Source organism: Tiliqua scincoides, chromosome 5, assembly GCF_035046505.1.
Source record: "Tiliqua scincoides isolate rTilSci1 chromosome 5, rTilSci1.hap2, whole genome shotgun sequence".
Lineage (NCBI taxonomy): Eukaryota > Metazoa > Chordata > Lepidosauria > Squamata > Scincidae > Tiliqua > Tiliqua scincoides.
Window position 1 is genome coordinate 23,220,472 of NC_089825.1, and position 19,569 is coordinate 23,240,040.

General features: G+C 44.3%; 1 protein-coding gene across 1 annotated transcript in view; it reads left to right on the plus strand.

Moving 5' to 3' along the window:
- CUBN (cubilin) overlaps window positions 1-19,569 on the plus strand; it is a 165,201-nt gene that overhangs the window by 139,011 nt on the left and 6,621 nt on the right. Inside the window, exons 57-62 of the mRNA XM_066629121.1 lie at window positions 3,119-3,319; window positions 5,924-6,053; window positions 7,264-7,481; window positions 16,499-16,704; window positions 17,157-17,319; window positions 18,902-19,110. Of these exons, the coding sequence (XP_066485218.1) occupies window positions 3,119-3,319; window positions 5,924-6,053; window positions 7,264-7,481; window positions 16,499-16,704; window positions 17,157-17,319; window positions 18,902-19,110 (1,127 nt within the window). The remainder of the gene's footprint in view (window positions 1-3,118; window positions 3,320-5,923; window positions 6,054-7,263; window positions 7,482-16,498; window positions 16,705-17,156; window positions 17,320-18,901; window positions 19,111-19,569) is intronic.

The following is a 19,569-nucleotide window of genomic DNA, read 5'->3' on the forward strand; positions in this document are numbered from 1 at the left end:
TCGTGCTCTCTTAATGAAGGAAGCCTTGCAACCCAATCCTAACTTTCCAGTACTTATGCAGCTGTGCATATACTTTGCAAGATCTGATTGTTTTGAACCCTATTGCTACTAAGCTTCATATCCTTTTGGTTTGAGGTAACTTTTCATAGAACACCGAGTACTACAAATATGTATATGAAATGAGCACAAGGAGTAGGAGAGTAGTCCTAAGAGATGATTCATTCTTTTTGGCACATGTCTCTATTTTGGAAGTCAGAAACAACTGCACTATTGTGTTGCATGCCTCCCCAAATTATTGGTTGGCTTCCTTCTTGTTTGTCCCAAAGCAAGAAATAAAGCTGCAGTTTTGCAGCTTCCCAGAATGTCACCCACCTGTTAACAGATTCATCTTTATTACATTAGTAAAGGCAACAAAATAGTTTGGGAAAGAAACCTGTTTTGCCATACTGTATATTGTTCTGAGAGGGGGAAAGGACCTTTAAAGTAATTATGTGATTTCTGTTCTGAATAATCATCTCCTTGCTTAAATTGAAGGAGGAGATTTATGAATAAAGTACTGAATACAACCAGTAGGTGTTCAGATACGTTAACCTGGGAATCTCAAGACTATGGGCACAATCGAAAACAGTTAGTATACTGTGCACAATTTCCTGGGAGTAAGCCCAGTTGATCACAGTAAGACTTACTTCTGAGAAGGCATGCATAGGATTATGCCCTAAGTCACCCACAGCTAATTTCCATTGAACTCAAGAGCATTTAAGTTAGCTGTGACCATGGCTGCAATCATGTGAACTATCTGGGATTTAGGTCTGAGTATGTAGCTATAGGGCCAGGCTATAAATAATTGTTTCTTTAAAGGAGCTTGCTGGATTGTGCTTCATATCCCTAGCTCTGGATATTTGAGTTAGCACCCTTTTCAACCACTCCACGTGTAAATGGAAGTCCAGCATGTAGCCTCATGCCTTGGTTATAAAAAAAAACTTCAGTGTTTCCAAACTCAGTTTCATCCCAATGTTTCCAAACTAGCTCTTCTGAAAAAAGTATTTCAGACAACCTAATAGGAGCTTTCCTCCCAATTAGGGGCAGTGATTCAGACTGGGACCACTGTATGGACAAAGAGTCAAAGCAGTAGTATAGCTAGGGCAGGGGTGCATTGCCCCCCTATGGCAGAGTGGCGGTTTTCTGCTGTCTCCCCTGGGGGAAAGGGGGTGACCACACTTATTGTTACTGTGTGGCAAATGCTACAAATGGGCCCTTCTGCCCACCCTTGGCCTTGTACGGCTCCAAATGGGGCTGTTTCTGGGGCTGGGGCTGTACTTGCACAAGGGAGGGGGATGACTGCGCAGGCGTGGAGATGGCACAATGACACAGGGGGCATCATTGTGTCACCCGGCCTTGGTACCACCCCCAACTAGGCTAACTAGATCAAAGCCTCCCTCTCCTCACACCGCAGTCCTGATGTGAGTTACCCTGAAGAAAAAGCAAGCACCTCAATCTTAATAACAAGCTTAGGGCCCAGTTGCAAACCAGCCCAGCACTGGCTTTTAGTCCTAGTGCAGCACTGGGTGCTGTAAACATGCAGTGAAGCACGTTTATGGCAGCTTCAGAGTAGGTGCTGGGTCTGTGCCAGTCAGGCCCTGGGCCCAGCACTGGCAGAGGATGCACCACCGCCAGGGATGAGTGCAACAGCTGGGTGGTGATGTGGCCTGTGGGGGGTGGGGAGGGCAGGGAGAGAGGGGAGGAACTAGGGTAGGAGAGTGGCAGGAACCTCAACTTTGTATTGGACCAGAAAACCCAACACAAAGTTTCTCAAGTCTCTGCAGGCAAAATAGCCAGCACAGACTTAAGAAGCCCCATTGTAGGGTTTGGGGCTTTCCCGAGGGGAAGGGGAGGAAAGTCCCCTTGCCTCAAGGAGACATTTGGCTGCTTCCCAGCTCCTGATGGATACAGCAGTAGCTACTTTGGCACCAGATTGGACTGTTATTGTGCCATGTAAACTCTAATTCCTTTTGTTGGTTGCGTGCTCTCCTATTAGGATTTACCTTTAGGCTAGGACCGCTTATTTTAAATATATTATTAAGTATGTTGTAAGAATATTTAGGATGCAGACTTAATCATGATTAACTTTAGCTGTATCAGAGTTATTACATATACTGGAAACCTTGGAATTCCAAAGTGCTTTGGAGTTTTAAACCTCCTGCAAAAATATACATGTAAAAGATTGTTGTTTCTTTGGGTCACTATACATGTCTACATGTGTATGTGTGTCCATATGCATCTGGTCAGTATATTTGAAGAGATAAATTGGGTTTGCTGGATTCATAGGTTTCCAATTAAAAGGATAACTTGGAAATAGGAATACCAATTTCAGACCACTGTTTTTTCATGGGAAAATCAGGTTTCAGCTCCTGTTGCTCGTAACTAAAATTGTGGATAGGAATGTGGATAGGCCACATGGATGGCCATGTGGTTAATTTGAGAGTAGAAACCTCTACAATATGAGAGTGTCCAAGCCCAGTTCTTGGTGGAAAAAAAAGGGGTCTGACTGTGTGCACAATCCTGAAAGTGCCCTGGGCTGATGCAAGTCCCTTTACAGCACTTTCATGCCTTCGCTGGAGGAGGGGGGTTGGCGTGAGCCCTGCTTGGCTGGCCTAGAAGGTGAATCCACACCAGCTAAGCTTGGCTGGCGTGGGGGTGTGTGGGGATGGTGTCGTTTAAGAGTAGGGGAGAGCAGGCGGGTCTGTGGGCAGGAGGGGGGGAGGAAGCAGAGACCAGGGCCAGGATCTGGTACTTATGCTGGATCCTAACCACATTCCTGGGGAGCCCGGAGCAGCTCTGGGCTGCTCGGATCTACACCAACTCTTTAGGTGGCACAATCCGAGTAGCCCAACTGGGGCTGCTGCGGTGTGTGACACAGGGTAAGGGGAAGTGATTCCCCTTGCCCCAGACTGTGATGATTTCAGCCCCAACCTTGCCTTGGATGCAGGCAGGCCCGCTGGCCTGCCTGCTCCAGGGCAGGTTAGGATTGGGCTGCCCAATGTGTAAAGTACTTGAAGAATGGGTGAATTAACAGTTCTACAAAAAGTTGATGAGCAGTTTTGAATTTCTTGCCATGCAGCTCATAGTGCCTTAGGAATTTGTGGTTCTGGTGATAAGGTGAAGATCTTCAAAGGGAACCGAGTAGATTTATTCCCTGAGAAAACATTTTGTGGAAATGAAGTCCCTGTGCCTGTCAGCATCATTGGAACCACACTGCTGAACTTCTACACAGACTCTCAGTCTGCAGGCACTGGATTTTTGGCCACATATACAGTCATCGGTGAGTAGCAAATTGTTGGGTGGGGGAGGGAGAACATGTATTTCTACAGAAGTACCAGGCAAGAGGCAATGAAATGCTGCTCTCAAGAGTAAATAATGAGCCTTTATCCTTGTGCGTCCCTCCAAATCCTCAAAGAGAGAAGTTTTTCAGAGCCAGTGTGCTAGAGGGTAGTTCCAGCTAGAGCCAACCAATAATGAGGTTGCCCCATGGTTGCTGCACAGTGTTATACATGTTTGATCCCCAGTGTACAAATTCTTCCCTATACATATTCATTTACATTGCAGATATCTCATGCTGTAGCATTTCAAAAGAAAATGTGTACACTGAGAGCAATTATGACAGCATCTTTCATACTCAACAAGTGTAGCATAAGGCAGTGTTACTCAAAGTGATGGTCTGCAGACTGGGACCAGTCTGTGAGCCATCAGCTGCTAGATCATAGAGTATTTCCAGGAACAAAACAATTGTAATAATATGGCACAGATATGTTACCAGTCCCTGGCACATTTGGGGGGATAAAATTGCCAGCCCCTGGCAAGCTGAGGGAAAAACATTGCTAGTCTGCCACATCAGATAGTTTTGAGAAACTCTAGCATAAGTGTGGGAAACCTCTGTTTGTTAATATCTGTTGTGATGTCATTAAGCAGGAAGTGATGTCACTAAGCAGATGATGACCAGAAAGTTTTCTCACTTTGGAACTCCTTAGCTGCAAATGACAAAAGAGAAAACATGCAAATTTTGATCATATTTTCAAGATATGGGAGAGCTCAATTATCATGCAGGCTGCCCTTTCAGCAGTGACACTGACCTCAGCACAGCTCAGCAGCTGTGAACAGCTGATGGTGGTGATGGGAGAGCCCGAGGACCAGATCAAGAGCTTCTGTGAGCCGCATCTAGCCGCAGGTCTTATGTTTGACACCCTGATCTAGGTTAAAAGAAACAAAAATGAAGAACTACCCTGGAACAAGAAGTAGGCTAGATGCAGGACAGGAAGCTGATACTTGTAACACAAGGCCAGAGTAATAGTAATTCACTAGAAAACTAGTTGCACTGACAAAGCTCCTGCAGGCAGCCATGTTTGAATGCAATTGAACCATTGAAGATGACTAATCTGCTAGTGAATATTCCAGGTTGGCAGGACTGAAAGGGGCCTGAGGAAGTCTCATCCTTTACACTTGAGGATGGCTTCTCAGTCAATGCACTGAGTTAGGCTTCAGCTACACCACAGTCCTTGATATTGGCAAATATTTGTGGTTTCAGCTAGCTTTATAACAGTGGGTATGTGATGCACATTTCTCTAATTTAATAAGCACCGGCATTAGGTAGAAAATGCTAGTGTTTCCATCCTTGCTGTCCCCTTGACACACAGTCTAAAAGCATGAAATCTTTTAGAAACCTTTGCAGTCTAAAAGCATGAAATCAAATATCTTTGTTTAAAAGAAGTCACCCCAATAGCCACTGGCTAGACAGAACAGCAGTGAAGGATGACAATGTTCATTTAGTCATGAAAGCGACTTTCATAACTCACTCAGCTTGGCGGCTGCCGCCTGACCTTTGACTCCTGACATTTGTGAAGAATGACTAGAGCTTTTTATAAGCTCGTTGGCCCACCCAAAGCAGATTCTAGCAATCAACATTCAGTTTCCTTCTAGCTTTATCATTTTCAAAAGACAAATAAAAGGGGGATTTTTCTCTCCTTTCCTAGCATGAATGCTACTTTAAAAAAAAAAATCTTCTGGGCTTTTATTTCTTATTTGTCAACATTCCAAAGTACAGTTCTTGATAGATCCCGCTATCTGAGCTGCAAAGGAAGAATGAGAGCCTGGGCATTCATCACCATTTAGAGAATATTCTTTGCAATCTTGGTGGTTAATGTGATGACTAGTACTTCAGGATTTTGGCTGCAGTGGGTTTGGGTCATTTGTGAACAGGGCCAAAAGTAGCCAGTTGCCAAGATGAGACTATAAAACGGAGCACAAGGGTGGTTTCAGATGACTTTGCAAAGGAGCTGTGAACCAGAGAACAAAGACTGGGCCACCTGTCAGACTCAACTGCATCAATTATGGGAAATCAAAAGGGAGCTTGGATGTACTGTGGGCTCCACAGCTTCAAATTGCTGAGTCAATCTTGAACAGGCCATTAATTCTCACCCCACAGCAGTCATGCAGGAACTACAAAACCACTCGGTCACGCCCCCTCCCAAGACTTGGGAATCTCTGACTGCATCCAAGTTAGGGGAAATTTAAGTGCAAGGCACTGCACTTTCTCACACACCAGGGCAGTGAATGGAGCCACAGGAAACAGTCATCACAGCAGAGCAAGTAAAGAAATAGTGTGATGGTCTATTTTGTCTTCTCCATAGATTTAGAGGAGAAAGGCCTCTTTTTTCTCATACTTTCAATATTCAGACAAAATGCATACCAACATTTTTTTGTTATTAAACAGATGAACAACCATTACCAACAGAACAGACCTGTGCTCACAGATTTTAAGTTCAGTATGGACAAAATATGCTATGTACTGATAACTCTGCATGTTCTGGCAAAGGCATTTCTTGGAAGGTCACGACAATCTTACCTCTTAACTGTTTTGCTTTCGCTGCAGCTTGTGGTGGTGTTTTCCGTAGCACTTCAGGCACAATCAGCAGTCCTACCTACTCATTTACCGACTATCATCACAATATGAACTGTTCCTACAACATCACAGTTGGAAGCAACAAGATTGTGGCACTCAAGTACGTAAGCCAAGTTTGTTGAATTGCAAAAAAGCGGCAGTCTCTGATTTTAAGCTTTTATACAACGTTTGAACCAAGAGCAAGTAAATACATATTTTCATTTTCCAATGAATAACTATACTGGAAACATATAGATCCCTATATTTTTGCTGTGTTTTGCAATGGCAGTTGTTACCATATGAGCTTGCCAACATGTGTTTCAACATGCACATTCTATGACAAAGTTACATGTGCGGATCATGACTGTACACAGGTACTGCCTGCGGCATATCTTTTACCACCCAAAAGTGAGGCTTAGACCAAAATACGGTGCAAAAGGAATACTTTTATTGAAGGAATTAATTTACAAGGATTGGAAGGAGGCAAGAAAGTGTGTCAAAATGGTACTGGTGCAATATTTATGATTACAGGTAGGCCCTCCATATCTATGGATTCACTTATCCACGGATTCACTTATCCATGGAATGGGTCTGCAGTCGTCGCCCCCCCCCCCGCACACACACACCCATGGGCCCCCACCGGAACCAAGGGGAACTCTGCTCCCTTCGCCTCCAGAGGGTTGTCAGAGCCCAGCAGAGGCTGCGGAGAGCAGATTGAGACTGAGAGCAAAGGACACATGACTCTATAAGAGGGAGAGGGAACTTGCCAACCCTTCTCCTCCAGAGAACCCCTTCTCCCTCTCAACCCCTCTCCTCCAGAGCGAGGCTCATGCCAACCCCCCTCCTCCAGAAAAGGCGTGAAAGTGAAACTTTACAGCACTCTCACGACCATTTTTGGCCATGAAAGGAACTTGCATCAGCCCAGGGCACTTTCAGGATTGTGCACACAGTCAAACCCCTTTTTTCTCCACCAGGAACTGGGCTTCTCAGCTTTGCTGTGAGCAAGTTGGACACAGATCACAGTAGTGATCCAATGAACCGCTACTTCCGAGTAGCAGCTCCTAGCATCCAAGGATGGAACAATAAATGGCATGTAGTTGCATGACGCTTTAAAAAAATTTTTTTTTCTTTTTCATATAATGCAGCCACTGAGACTGCAGTTGAAAGGGAACTCTGGCAGGGGGTAGCTTCTTAACCCTTTTACTTTTTACTGAAAATTGCTCCCCCAGCTGCTCTTCTCCGAACTTATGCTTCTTGCTCTTGTCTTCACGCCAATGTGCATGAAGACAAAACTGAAATGCTCCAGCTTACCCATGAACCATATTTTACAGATTCAACGACTTCCACCTTGAAGCCTCTTCATCTTGCTTCTATGACTATGTTGCTGTGTATGATGGCCCAAACACTGTGGCTCCACTTCTTGGCAAATTCTGTGGTGCAGTACTTCCTCCCAGTGTCAAGAGTTCTACAAACAACTTACTCCTGGTGTTCAAGACTGATGGCTTTGGAGCAGCAGGTGGATGGAAAGCATCCTACAGAGAGACAATAGGTAAAAGTGATATCCAAACAAATAGCTCCCAGCATCTTAAACTCAAGCCAGTTCATAGGAGATAGCATGAGTCATCATAGAGAAATACTCTCAGGCATGTGACAGAGATACCACTACACACAGGGTAGGGAAATCCAGGATTTTGCTGTATCTTCTATGTCCTAGGTGTCCTATAGACTTCTAGGTAGTATATCAAAGATAGCTATTCATACCATAAGACTAATCTTTGTACAGCTCAACTGTGGCATCCACGGGGGTGCCGTTCCTGGAACCCCCATGGATGCTGAAACCCGTGGATAAACATCTGTGAGTTGGGGGCTTATCTGACCTCCAGACTTGCATTCTGGTCTTGTCTGGAGGATTTCCAATGCCTGAAGAGGTCATTCATGGCTTCTCTGAGCCTCAGGAAGCCCCCCAGAGGTGCTGGAGTGGCACTTCCGGTTTTTGGCATTCTGACACTTCCAGGAAGCTTCCTGTGGCTTGCAAAGGCTGCACACAACCTCTCCAGACCTCAGAAAGCCTCATGACTTTATAGAAACATACTTCCAGTTTTGTCCGAAGGTCAGGTTGGTCTTACACCACAGGTTCAGAACCCGCAGTTAGTTAAATCAGTGGGTTCCAAATCCACTGATAAATAGGACCAACCTGTACTTACAATAAAGTTAGTCAAAGAATCAAAGTTTAGAGGTTAACTATATATAGGCATGTAGAGTTTTGGCCATGCTGCCTGCAAAAGTAGTGTAGGTAAAGGTGAGTAACAGCACTAAGTTTTGCAGGCGTCTAAACACTCTGTGAAAGCAGCTCCTCTCCTTTGGAGCCATTCTGGGCAATGAGAGCAAAACGGAAGCTCCATTTTGCTCTCATTGCCCGGAATGGCTCTAAAGGGGAAGGGCAGCTTGCACAGCGCATTCAGGAGCCTGAAAATCTCCCCCCCCCCCTTACTACTGGTCTGCCACCTGCAGTCTGGAATGACCTGATCAAGAAAGATAGTACACATTCTATTTCTCTGCACAAGAATGACACTTTTAGTGCCTACGTATTGGGAAGTGGTAGCTATATGGAAGTGAAAAGGAGAAAGTTAAGTAAGTTAATACATTTAACAGTCGTTCTGTCTAACGAAGAATTCAGACTCTAATACATCCTTCTTATAGATCTGAATGTATCTGTGGTAAGATGGTTGGTAATAAATCCCCTCCTTTTAAAAAAAATAACTGCCCTGATATATTCTCCACAATCTTCTTGTATTTACTCAACATTTTGGGAAGATGTAATTCATATGGGTTTGCATTCCAGATCTTTTTGGACATAAAAAGCCTTTGTGGTGTAGCAGACGCATTTTCTTAGGCTGAGTCATTGAACTCTCCCCTTCCCCCACTGCCAGTAGCTGTTTTTCATTTGTTACGGACTGAAAGGAATATAAGGATGAGTATATCTGGCCATAGTGTTCTTTGCCAAGCATCATATTCCCAGAGACCTCCACTGCAGACACTGCTGATTAACTCCTTTTTAGTTTGGTAGTTTACAAATGTAAAAGATGGCTCTAGTACTGTCTTATTTAATGTCAGATGCACTCCAGCAGCCATTTCCTGCTAGTTTACAAGCCTGTTAGGGTATTGTGGTACCCATGGCATGGCATTCCTGGGTATTGAGCGCAATTCTCATCCTCAGGATTCAGCATGTCTTTCAGCTGCAGGATACTAATAGACTGGAATAGCACAAACTGTCCAATCCTATCCCTGCCAGGCTATAGCATGCAAGCGCACAATGGAGGCAGGCAATGCATGCTATGGTGGTGGTGGTGGTGGTGGGGTGATCAGGAGATCTGTGAAAGATAAGGGAAAATCCTTTTCCCTTACCTCTGCATAGGCCCCTGATGGCCTATGAGTCTCTTCAAACCTATGCCAGCTACATATCTTGCATAAGTCCAAGGAGAGCTAGGGGGTGGGAAGGGACAAAAAATGGAGGATAGGACCCAGTGTGCAAAACTGCTGCTAGATCCACCTCCTCCCTCCCCCAACACGGCCTCCAGTTCCAAATGCTCCATGACTCTCCTCTCTACCCATTAGCTATCCCCGCTGCTAACACACCTTCTCCAGCAGTGGCTGGGCACTCCAGTAGCACACACATGTTCACCAGCCATTCACATTAACTGCCCTGTTGCACATGTCACTGTGTCTGCAGTACTGTCAGAAAGAGTCTTCTGCTAACAAAACACTAGTTCCACCAGCAGAAAGTGCCCATAGGATTGGTCCCTAATTTCACAGTTTCTTGGGGGTATTTGAGACCACATTTTTCACTCCATGGGTCTTCCCTTTCCATTGCCCATATAAGTATATAAAGAAAAATATTATTATTTATTATTATTATTTTATTAATTTGTACCCCGCCTTTTTGCCCAACGGGCACACAAGGCGGCTAACAAACAATTTAAAAATACAACATGAAAAACAGTTAAAAACAATTTACAATGATTAAAAAACTAAAAACAAAACAAACCCTGTGGATTTTCATATAAAAAGCAAGAACGCCAGCCAGCCTGTCAACAATTAAAAGCTTTTTGAAATAAAAAGGTCTTCAGTCCACGCCGAAACATTAGCAACGAGGGAGCAGTTCTCAGTTCTAAGGGGAGGGTATTCCACAGTTCGGGGGCCACCACTGAGAAGGCCCTCTTCCTGGCCGCCACCCCTCTCACATCTCTTAGTGGCGGCACAGTCAAAAGGGCCCCCCCAGAAGATCTAAGAGCACGGGCCGGATTGTAGGGAAGGAGGCGGTCCCTCAAATACCCTGGACTCGAGCCGTAAAGGGCTTTAAAAGTCAAAACTAGCACCTTGAATTGGGCCCGGAACAGAACTGGCAACCAGTGTAGCCGCCGGAGCAACGGCTCGACAGAGTCAAACCAACGTGCCCCGACAACCACACGAGCAGCCGCGTTCTGTACAAGTTGTAATTTCCGGACCGTCTTCAAAGGCAGCCCCACGTAGAGCACATTGCAATAATCTAATCTAGATGTCACTAGGGCATGGGTTACTGTGGCCAGGTCCGTGCAGCTCAGGTACGGTCGCAGCTGGCGAATCAGCCGAAGCTGAGCAAAGGCTCCCCTGGCCACCGCTGCCACCTGGGCCTCCAGGAGCAGCTGTGGATCCAGGAGAACCCCCAAGCTGCGGACCTGCTCCTTCAGAGGGAGTGCAACCCCATTCAGAGCAGGACGATAGTCCAGCACCCGAGCTGTGGATTTCCGAACCAAGAGCACCTCTGTCTTATCCGGATTTAATTTCAGCTTGTTCGCCCACATCCAGTCCCTAACCGCCTCCAGACAGCGATCCAGGACCCCAGCCGCCTCCTCAGAATCAGGGGGAAAGGAGAGATAAAGCTGGGTGTCATCAGCGTACTGGTGGCAACCCACTCCAAAATATAGTAGCAAATGTCAAAATCCTGTTGTTAATCGCAAACTGACAATTGTTGAAAAAGCCATTTAACAAACTTTGTATTTCTATAAGCAAGGATAAATAACTTGGCTTTAGCAAGCAAGTAGTGATACAGAATCCAGAAAGTCTGTTTAAAATTAGTCTTTAAAAGAACTCCATGATCTTCTCTATGAGAAGGAAAATCCCAGTATTCTAGGTAATGACATTATGTACTGTTGTATGTATGGAATCTAAGGGCCAAATTACACAAGACATTAAACACATCATTGTCTAATTATTGGTTTGCTTTTAGTCTTCTGTAACAACCACACAAGGGGCCCAATCTGCACTGGTTGCGCACAGAAGTAGAGGGTGTTTAATCCTTTACTTCTATTCCAGTGGTTCCCAAACTGGTAGGTGGCGAACCACTGGGGGAACTGGAAGCAGGGCATTCCCCTTTACACGAGTGGCCCTGCTCCAATAGCAGGCACCACAGGATCACAGTGCTGCTACTTACATGGAGCTTTTTTACTTACCTGGTGGACAGCACTGGCCTTCCCCGCAAAAACCAGTAGTACCTTTAGATCGGACATAAGGACTGTTTATAGCAGCCATGGAGGAGATCAGAGGGGGCTGCAAGCCTCCAGGACCCTGCAGCGCTGCTCCCCAGGTAAGTATAAATACTTCTTGGAAGTGGCAGCACTGTGATCCCTGTGGCACTGTTGCTGCCCCCTTTCCATCCATGCAAACAGGGCCTCTAGAATGGGAGCATCAAGGTCTTAGACTGGGACTTAGAGCCCAAGCCTATCCTTCCCCCTCCCCTGCCAATGCAGCTGTGCCAGAAAGGCATGTGCTGTGTGTCCAGTGAAGGGAGCGGATCAAGAGGCTTGGGGAGGGCAAAGATTGAGCCATTGTTATCCAGGATCACTGCTACCCCTGCTATAAGCAAAAAATATGTTTGGCTTTGTGACTGGCAGTCAACATTAAAACTGACCTTATGGTCCATTTTTAGATTGTGCACTCCTTTGGGACAGGGAATCATTGTCTCATTTTGCTGAAAAATAGAATAGAAATATCTTCATAACCTTAAGAATATATGAAGAGCCCTGCTGGATCAGGCTAAAGGCCCATCTTGTCCAAATTCCTGTATTATTATTATTAGTGTTTCTCACAGTGGCCCACCAGATACTATAATAATAATGTACTTCAGCAGAGGAACTTTCCAAGGGAGGGGAAAAGAAAAAGATGTTCTTTCCCTCTTTTGCAACTCACACCCCTCCAGATCAAGGCCTGAATAGTACTACAAGTCTCCAAGCTGGCTGGAACCCTGTACAAGAATGCTCCTTTTCAGAGCTAGGGATATGCAGCTAGGGATATGCTGCAACATTTTTTTTTTGCTGGTCCTACTTAGTATATTCCTATTTCCATTCTATTCACAGTAGAACTATATTTTGGTGACTATCTTTATAGCTTCTAAAGCAGTGGTTCCCAACCATTAGGAGACCACAGACTACTGAGGCAAAAATTAGAATCATTTGACATCCGAAGCGGCGTGAAGCAGGGCTGTGTTCTTGCACCAACCTTGTTTGGTATTTTCTTTGCTGTCCTGCTGAAGCAGGCCTTTGGAACTGCAACAGAAGGCATCTATCTCTGGACCAGATCAGATGGAAAGCTCTTCAACCTCTCCAGACTGAGAGCAAAATCCAAAGTCCAGCTGAAATGTCTGCGTGATTTCCTCTTTGCCGACAATACCCACTCTGCCAAAGATCTCCAGCAGCTCATGGATCGTTTTAGCAAGTCCTGCCAAGATTTTGGACTGACAATCAGCCTAAAGAAAACACAGGTCATGTTCAGGATGTGGACTCACCTCCCTGCATTACAATCTCTGCGCGTGAACTGGAGGTTGTCCATGACTTTGTGTACCTTGGCTCAACGATCTCCGACACTCTTTCTCTCAATACTGAGCTAAACAAACGCATCGGTAAAGCAGCTACCACGTTTTCCAGACTCACAAAGAGAGTCTGGTCCAACAAGAAGCTGACGGAACATACCAAGATCCAGGTTTACAGAGCTTGCGTCCTGAGTACACTTCTGTACTGCAGCGAGTCATGGACTCTCCGCTCACAACAGGAGAGGAAACTGAACGCTTTCCACATGTGCTGCCTCCGACGCATTCTCGGCATCACCTGGCAGGACAAAGTTCCTAACAACACAGTCCTGGAACATGCTGGAATCCCTAGCATGTATGCACTGCTGAAACAGAGACGCCTGTGTTGGCTCGGTCATGTCGTGAGAATGGATGATGGCCGGATCCCAAAGGATCTCCTCTATGGAGAACTCGTGCAAGGAAAGCGCCCTCAGGTAGACCACAGCTGCGATACAAGGACATCTGCAAGAGGGATCTGAAGGCCTTAGGGATGGACCTCAACAAGAAACCCTGGCCTCTGAGCGGTCCGCTTGGAGGCAGGCTGTGCAGCATGGCCTTTCCCAGTTTGAAGAGACACTTTGCCAGCAGTCTGAGGCAAAGAGGCAAAGAAGGAAGGCCCATAGCCAGGGAGACAGACCAGGGACAGACTGCACTTGCTCCCAGTGTGGAAGGGATTGTCACTCCCGGATTGGCCTTTTCAGCCACACTAGACGCTGTGCCAGAACCACCTTTCAGAGCGCGATACCATAGTCTTCCGAGACTGAAGGTTGCCAATACAATACACGGACCATGTGCAGCACCCATTTCTGCAAACAAAAAATACAATTAAATGTCTAATAATTAGAGAAGATTTATTAGATTTATTATTTGTAGAGAAGATCTGTAAGTTGCTGCTTTTGTTGCCAGCTGCAGGTGGTCCAATCTCCACCCTCTCCACCTCCTGTAGTGGTCCATGGGAAAGGGTCTTCTGAACGGGAGCTCCCTGCTGGACTACCAGAGAGAGTGGAGAATAAACCAACTGCAGTCGCAGCCAACACTACATGAGGGAGAGCTTGCTCAAAGAGATGCTGGAAGCAATCAAAAGCTGACTTTTTTTTTTCCTGAGACCACATGAACCACTTCTCAGGGTCTCATGAACCACAGGTTGGGAACTAGTGATCAAAAGGAAGAAGGGAAAACAACACAAACAAATTCTGGCTGTACGATGGCATGTTCCTAATATCACATGAAGGGTTTATTTCTGCTCACTCCAGACTTTTTCACATACTCTTGCAGAACTGTCATGCCCCAAACATATGCTTGCTGTGATGCAACTCAGAGGCCTGGAGGCTAGTTTTCTACCAAATGGCCTTTTGTAACACTTGAACTCTAATTATAAAAATGTACCGAAGTATCAAGGTTACGTCATCTGAAGTTAACCAACAGAGACGTAATTCTGAAATTATAGTACTTAATCACTTGTTCAACATAGTATTTCTGAAAAACACATTGTTACTATCTATGTAGGGTTGGCGGACATCCCTTATGCTCTCAGACTGTTTTTCTATAGAGCAAGGGTGGCCAACTTGCTTAGAGCCACATACAATAAGCTTAAGATGTTTGAGAGCTGCACTATTTAAGAAGCATTTAAATTCTTAAATATATTTACTCACCATAAACATTAAACTTACATTTTAATCCTGTGTGCTCTCAGTTTGGATCTGGTAATTATAAAGCTTAAATATGTTTTATTTACCTTTTCATATTAAATGTGATGCAAAAAGGAGCTCAGCCAGCATATTTCCACAAGCAGCACATTATATGTCAAAGAGCCACATACTTACATAGAGTCAGTGGCGTAGCTAATGATCCTGTAGCCCGGTGCCAAGCTCAAAATGTTGCCCAGGAAGTGATATCACAACCAGAAGTGACATCATGCCCGGGCTTTTTAAAAAGTAAAAATTGGAAGGAAACCACCTCCTCCCCCCAGCAGCTCACCACCCATTTGCTCTACTGCCTCTCCCCAGTCAGTGGTGTAGCTAAAGCATCTATCTGCTACTTGGGGTCAAAGACGATTTTGTAGAGCCCCTGCATGATAAAACCAAATTTAATTAAGTAAATAAATAAAAAGTTATTAATTCCATGCTGTATCATAATAACATCTCACTGGCACTCAGAACAATCAGTCTCATAGGTCAATTTGGAGTTAAGCAAATCCACTTTTTGTTCCACAAGACAGTTGTTTTCATTTTCTGGTTAATTGGCCATAACATTTGATAGAATAAAGATATTCCAATGCGGTTTATTTCTTTGCATTCTGCATTAAATTACCTTTCCAATGATATATAACATGATGATATTATTCATACATACCAAGATTTTCACAATTTTGGTCACTGGTGTCCAGCTCAGCTTGTTGCCCCCCTAAAGCTTGATGCCCGGTGCAACTGCTACCCCCTGCACCCCCTTAGCTATGCCACTGCATAGAGTATATTGGAAGCACTTGTTTCCACACCCCCATAGAATATCAGGAAGAAATAAAATTATCATCAAGCAATCCAGTGTAATCTAGTGTGTGTGAGAGAGAGAAATTTAACCTTATTATTTTGCTAATATATGCTGAGAGTCTTGAAATGAACTCTGTTTATTTAGTTATGTGACCATATATGGAACAGATGCAGATATACTATGCCTATGCATGAAAAGGAAAAAAACAGAATAACTAGTTCTGTACAGCCAAGGCAGTTTTGGGCTTGTGTCTGTTGAAAAACTATGCCATGTCACATGACAAACCCCTTCAGAAAGTTAGGTGACTTTCAACAGAAGTGTTTGGCGGTGACTTTACTAGGGTTTGTGTCACCCAGTGCAGGAGGCCAGGGTGTTACCCCTATGGTGGACTTCCTCCCATGCAGTGGGTGGGGCAGTGCCCTGGGCAGTGGGCATGGTGATGCATCATTGCTCCACCCCATTGGTTGTTTGGCTACAACTTTTGATAGAATAGAGATATTTCAACATGATTTGTTTCATTGTATTCTGCATGAACCCTCACATCGAATGATATAATATGATGGTATTATTCAAAACTACTAAGATATTAAACATTTTGTCCAGTAATGGTTTCACACACACCCCATGCGCACCCCGCACCCCCTAGCAATGCCACTGGTTTGTGGTACAGCACAGGGAATCTGTTGTTTAAAGAGCAAAAAGTCCCCGGCCACATTTAGAGAAGCCCTTTGAGACTCAGGCATCCGTTGAATATGAAGAGAAATGTACTTTTTCTAGAGTTCTTTAGTGGGGCCTGCCAGACACTGAAGCTAATCATGGTGGAGTCTTCACTTTCATTGTTCAACACCCCAGCCCATTACAGAATATCCTTTCACATAACGAACAACAAGGAATGTACTGATTTTAATGTGATTGATGTAAAGCATCTGCTACTTAAGAATATGCATATTCTGTTTAATCTCAGATCAACAAGCCATATTTAAATTGGTTTCTGCACAGAAATCGGAGTACCTTGCTTGGAAATCCCACAAAGATGGTGTAGAGTTAATGGATTTGGAATTGTTGAAATGCAAAGAGACAACTCCCCCTGCTGTTCGAAAGAAAGAACGAAAGGGATATTAACAAACAGAAAAATATATAACTGTTAAAATACCAGTATCAAATCTGCGACAGATGGCTGTATCTCTGCTTTTTAACAGGTCCTCATCAAGGTTGTGGGGGTTTTCTGACCATCTCAGATTACACCTTTGCGTCTCCTGACTCCAACAAGGATGGCAAATATGATAAAGATCTAGAATGTGTGTGGATCATAACTGCATCCACAAACCAGCTGATCAATCTCACCTTCAACACTTTTCAACTGGAGGCAACAGCTTTTCAAGACTGCAGATATGACTATGTCAATGTAAGATCAGTGTGTGTGGATGTTGAAATACAACATGTATTGGTTGGTGTTTTTTGACCTTAGAATACAAAATAATGCTCTGTATGTTTCTCTTTTCATTCAAAGGCCACCTTATCTTAAGAGCGAAGGGGTTAGAATTGCAGGATATGTTCTCAAGGTTCACTAATAGAAAGCTGAATTCAGTGGGAAAGTTCCATCGCGTAGGAAACATATACTAAGCGCTTCGTTAAAAAAGAAAGTCAAAGTCAAAAAAGACTGTCAAAAAGAAAGAAAGTCAGCAAAACTCCAGAAATGTTGTTGGTTTTGAACTCTTGAACTACAGACATTGCTCTTGACCTTTGACCTATGCCCTTGACCTATGACCTTGACCCAGCAGCCATTCACCTAGCTTTCCATTGTGCAAGTCAAATGTGTGAGACCATACTGAGGTCATTTTTTCTGTTTGTTTCTAGTTGTATGATGGCAGTAATGAAAAGGCTGCTCTAGTTGGCTCATTTTGCGGCTCCAGAATTCCAGCTCCATTCATTTCTACAAGCAACACCTTGACTGTCAAGTTTGTCACTGACAGAAGTATAGAAAGAGCAGGTTTCAACGCCACCTTCGCTAGTGTGGACAGTAAGTATAATGTTCTGTTTCTTCCCAGAAGGTGCATGAAATCAATCCCAGCTCCTTTATAAATTGATTTTATGGCATCTGCCCCTTTCATCTTAGCATGGCATCTTTTCCAGTGGCTGTTGCTGGTATCTCTCTGCATCTCTTTTTAGATTGCGAGCGCTTTGCGGACAGGGACCATTTATTGATTCATTTAGCTATGTAAACAGCTTTGTGAATAACTTTTTGTTGAAAAGTGATGTATAAATATTCTTAAAAAACACAAGCCAACACACATTTTGCTGTCTTAAAGGTTAGACCCATTCCTGGGCATATTGGGGCACTGATTCCAAAGATGGCATCAGTTTTGCCCTATCACATCCAGTTTTGGAGATACAGCATAGCCCTGTTAGTGAATGGTTAAAGCAGCTCCCTTGTGAGGAAGCTTACCATGGCTTCCTCATGAGGAAGCTGCTCAAGCCATTCACAAACAAGGCTATGCCGTATCTCTGAAACTAGACACAACAGGGCAAAACCGATGCCATTTTTGGAATTGGGACCCCTAAATTTTCAAATTTTCATTTAAAAAAATTGAATTTTTTCACTACAAATTTTCAGGCCTGTGTAATTATATATAAAGTTATGAAGCTAAACATTGTCCCTTGAGAATCTAGGGAAGAAAATGAAAAGACTTTGTTTTAAAGAATCCACCTACCCAGATCATACTTCTGATAAAAAGTGATGGGTGAGGGTCTGAGTGGAAAGGGGGGGAACTTTAATGTATCTGTGGAGATGGTTTGGGGAGGTCAGGGACAAAACGTGGGGCAATCAGATGATGAGTCTCCATTGAATTAGGGATGTTGAGCTGCTTCTCTAGCATACCATGAATTTGTTGCTTCAAGTTTATTTAATGAAGTGATGCTAATATTTTACAAATAAATAACTTTGACAATTATTTATTTTCTATTTGCATGCCTAGTTCCTTAACCATAAACACTTTAATTCAGTGGTTCTCAAACAGTTGGGTCGTGACCCAACAGGGAACTGGAAGAAGGCCGTTCCCCCTTAAGGGGAGTGGCCAAGAAATCGGCAGCAACGCGATCACCACAATCACATTGCTGCTGGATAGGAAAGAGGTTTTTTAAGAGGTTCGCTATGGCTCTCTGGAGGGTCTGGGGAGCCTGCAATCCCCTCTGCAGCCCTCCTTGTGCCGCCAAAGTCCTGTAAAAAGCAGGGGGGGGGGAAACTTCCAGTTTTGCTAAAAAGGAAGTGGGGTTTTTTCTTTTTACAGCACTTTGGTGACACAGGGAGGCTTGCAGAGGGGTTGTAGCCTCCCCTGACCCTCCAGAGAGCCAAAGTGACCCACAGGCAAGTTAATTAAAAACCCTTTCCTAATTAAAACACCCTGGCAGCAGTGCAATGGTGGCGATTGTGTGGCTGCCCCCTCCTCTCCCCCGCAAACACTTACCAGTTCTCAAAGTCTCCCTGAGAACCGCTGCTTTAACCGAAAATCTCATTGATTTGAATGGAATGTACTTTCAAGTGATTCTTGATTTACGGCCACAACTAATTGAAGTAAATTGGCTTAAGTTGTCGTCTCTTACAGGATTATGTGGAGGGGTATATAACGCAACTTCTGCCTCTCAGACTGCAACATCACCCTTCTTTCCAAATGCATACCCTCCATTCACAGTCTGTAGATGGGTCATTGATGCCCCTCCTGAGGAGCAGGTCAGGCTAGTCATACAGAAATTCCACCTCCAGCCCAGCCAAGACTGCTCTCAGAATTATCTAGAGTTCCAAGACTCACCACTGGTAAGTCAGTCACCTACTCCTAGTTGTGAGAAAATGTTTTTTCTTTCTTGAGGATGTTTGAAGCCTAAGGTTGATTGTGATTATGGCAATTCCCAGTTTCGGTTTTAGTTGTTTATGAGATTTTCCTGCAAGAGTCCCATTTCTTACCCAGCCTGCTCAGTCTTCATTGTCTGACACTGAAATAACAAAGTTGTGGTGCAAGATTCATAGTTGTGGGTGCAGGGGTTGCAGTTGTCAAAAGACAGCCACCATCCCTGAAGAGCAACCCTAGAACCTTATTCTTTTAATATGCACTCAAACTCATTATTGAAAAGGCCTTTGGCTGAATTTTGCAGAGGTAGCAATTAGGCAGGAATGCATAGGAGAATGAATGGTCAGGGCTTGACCAAATAGTGGGAGAAATTTGAAACCATAAGAAAACAAAAGAAAGATACCTTTTCTGCACCCATAAACAACATT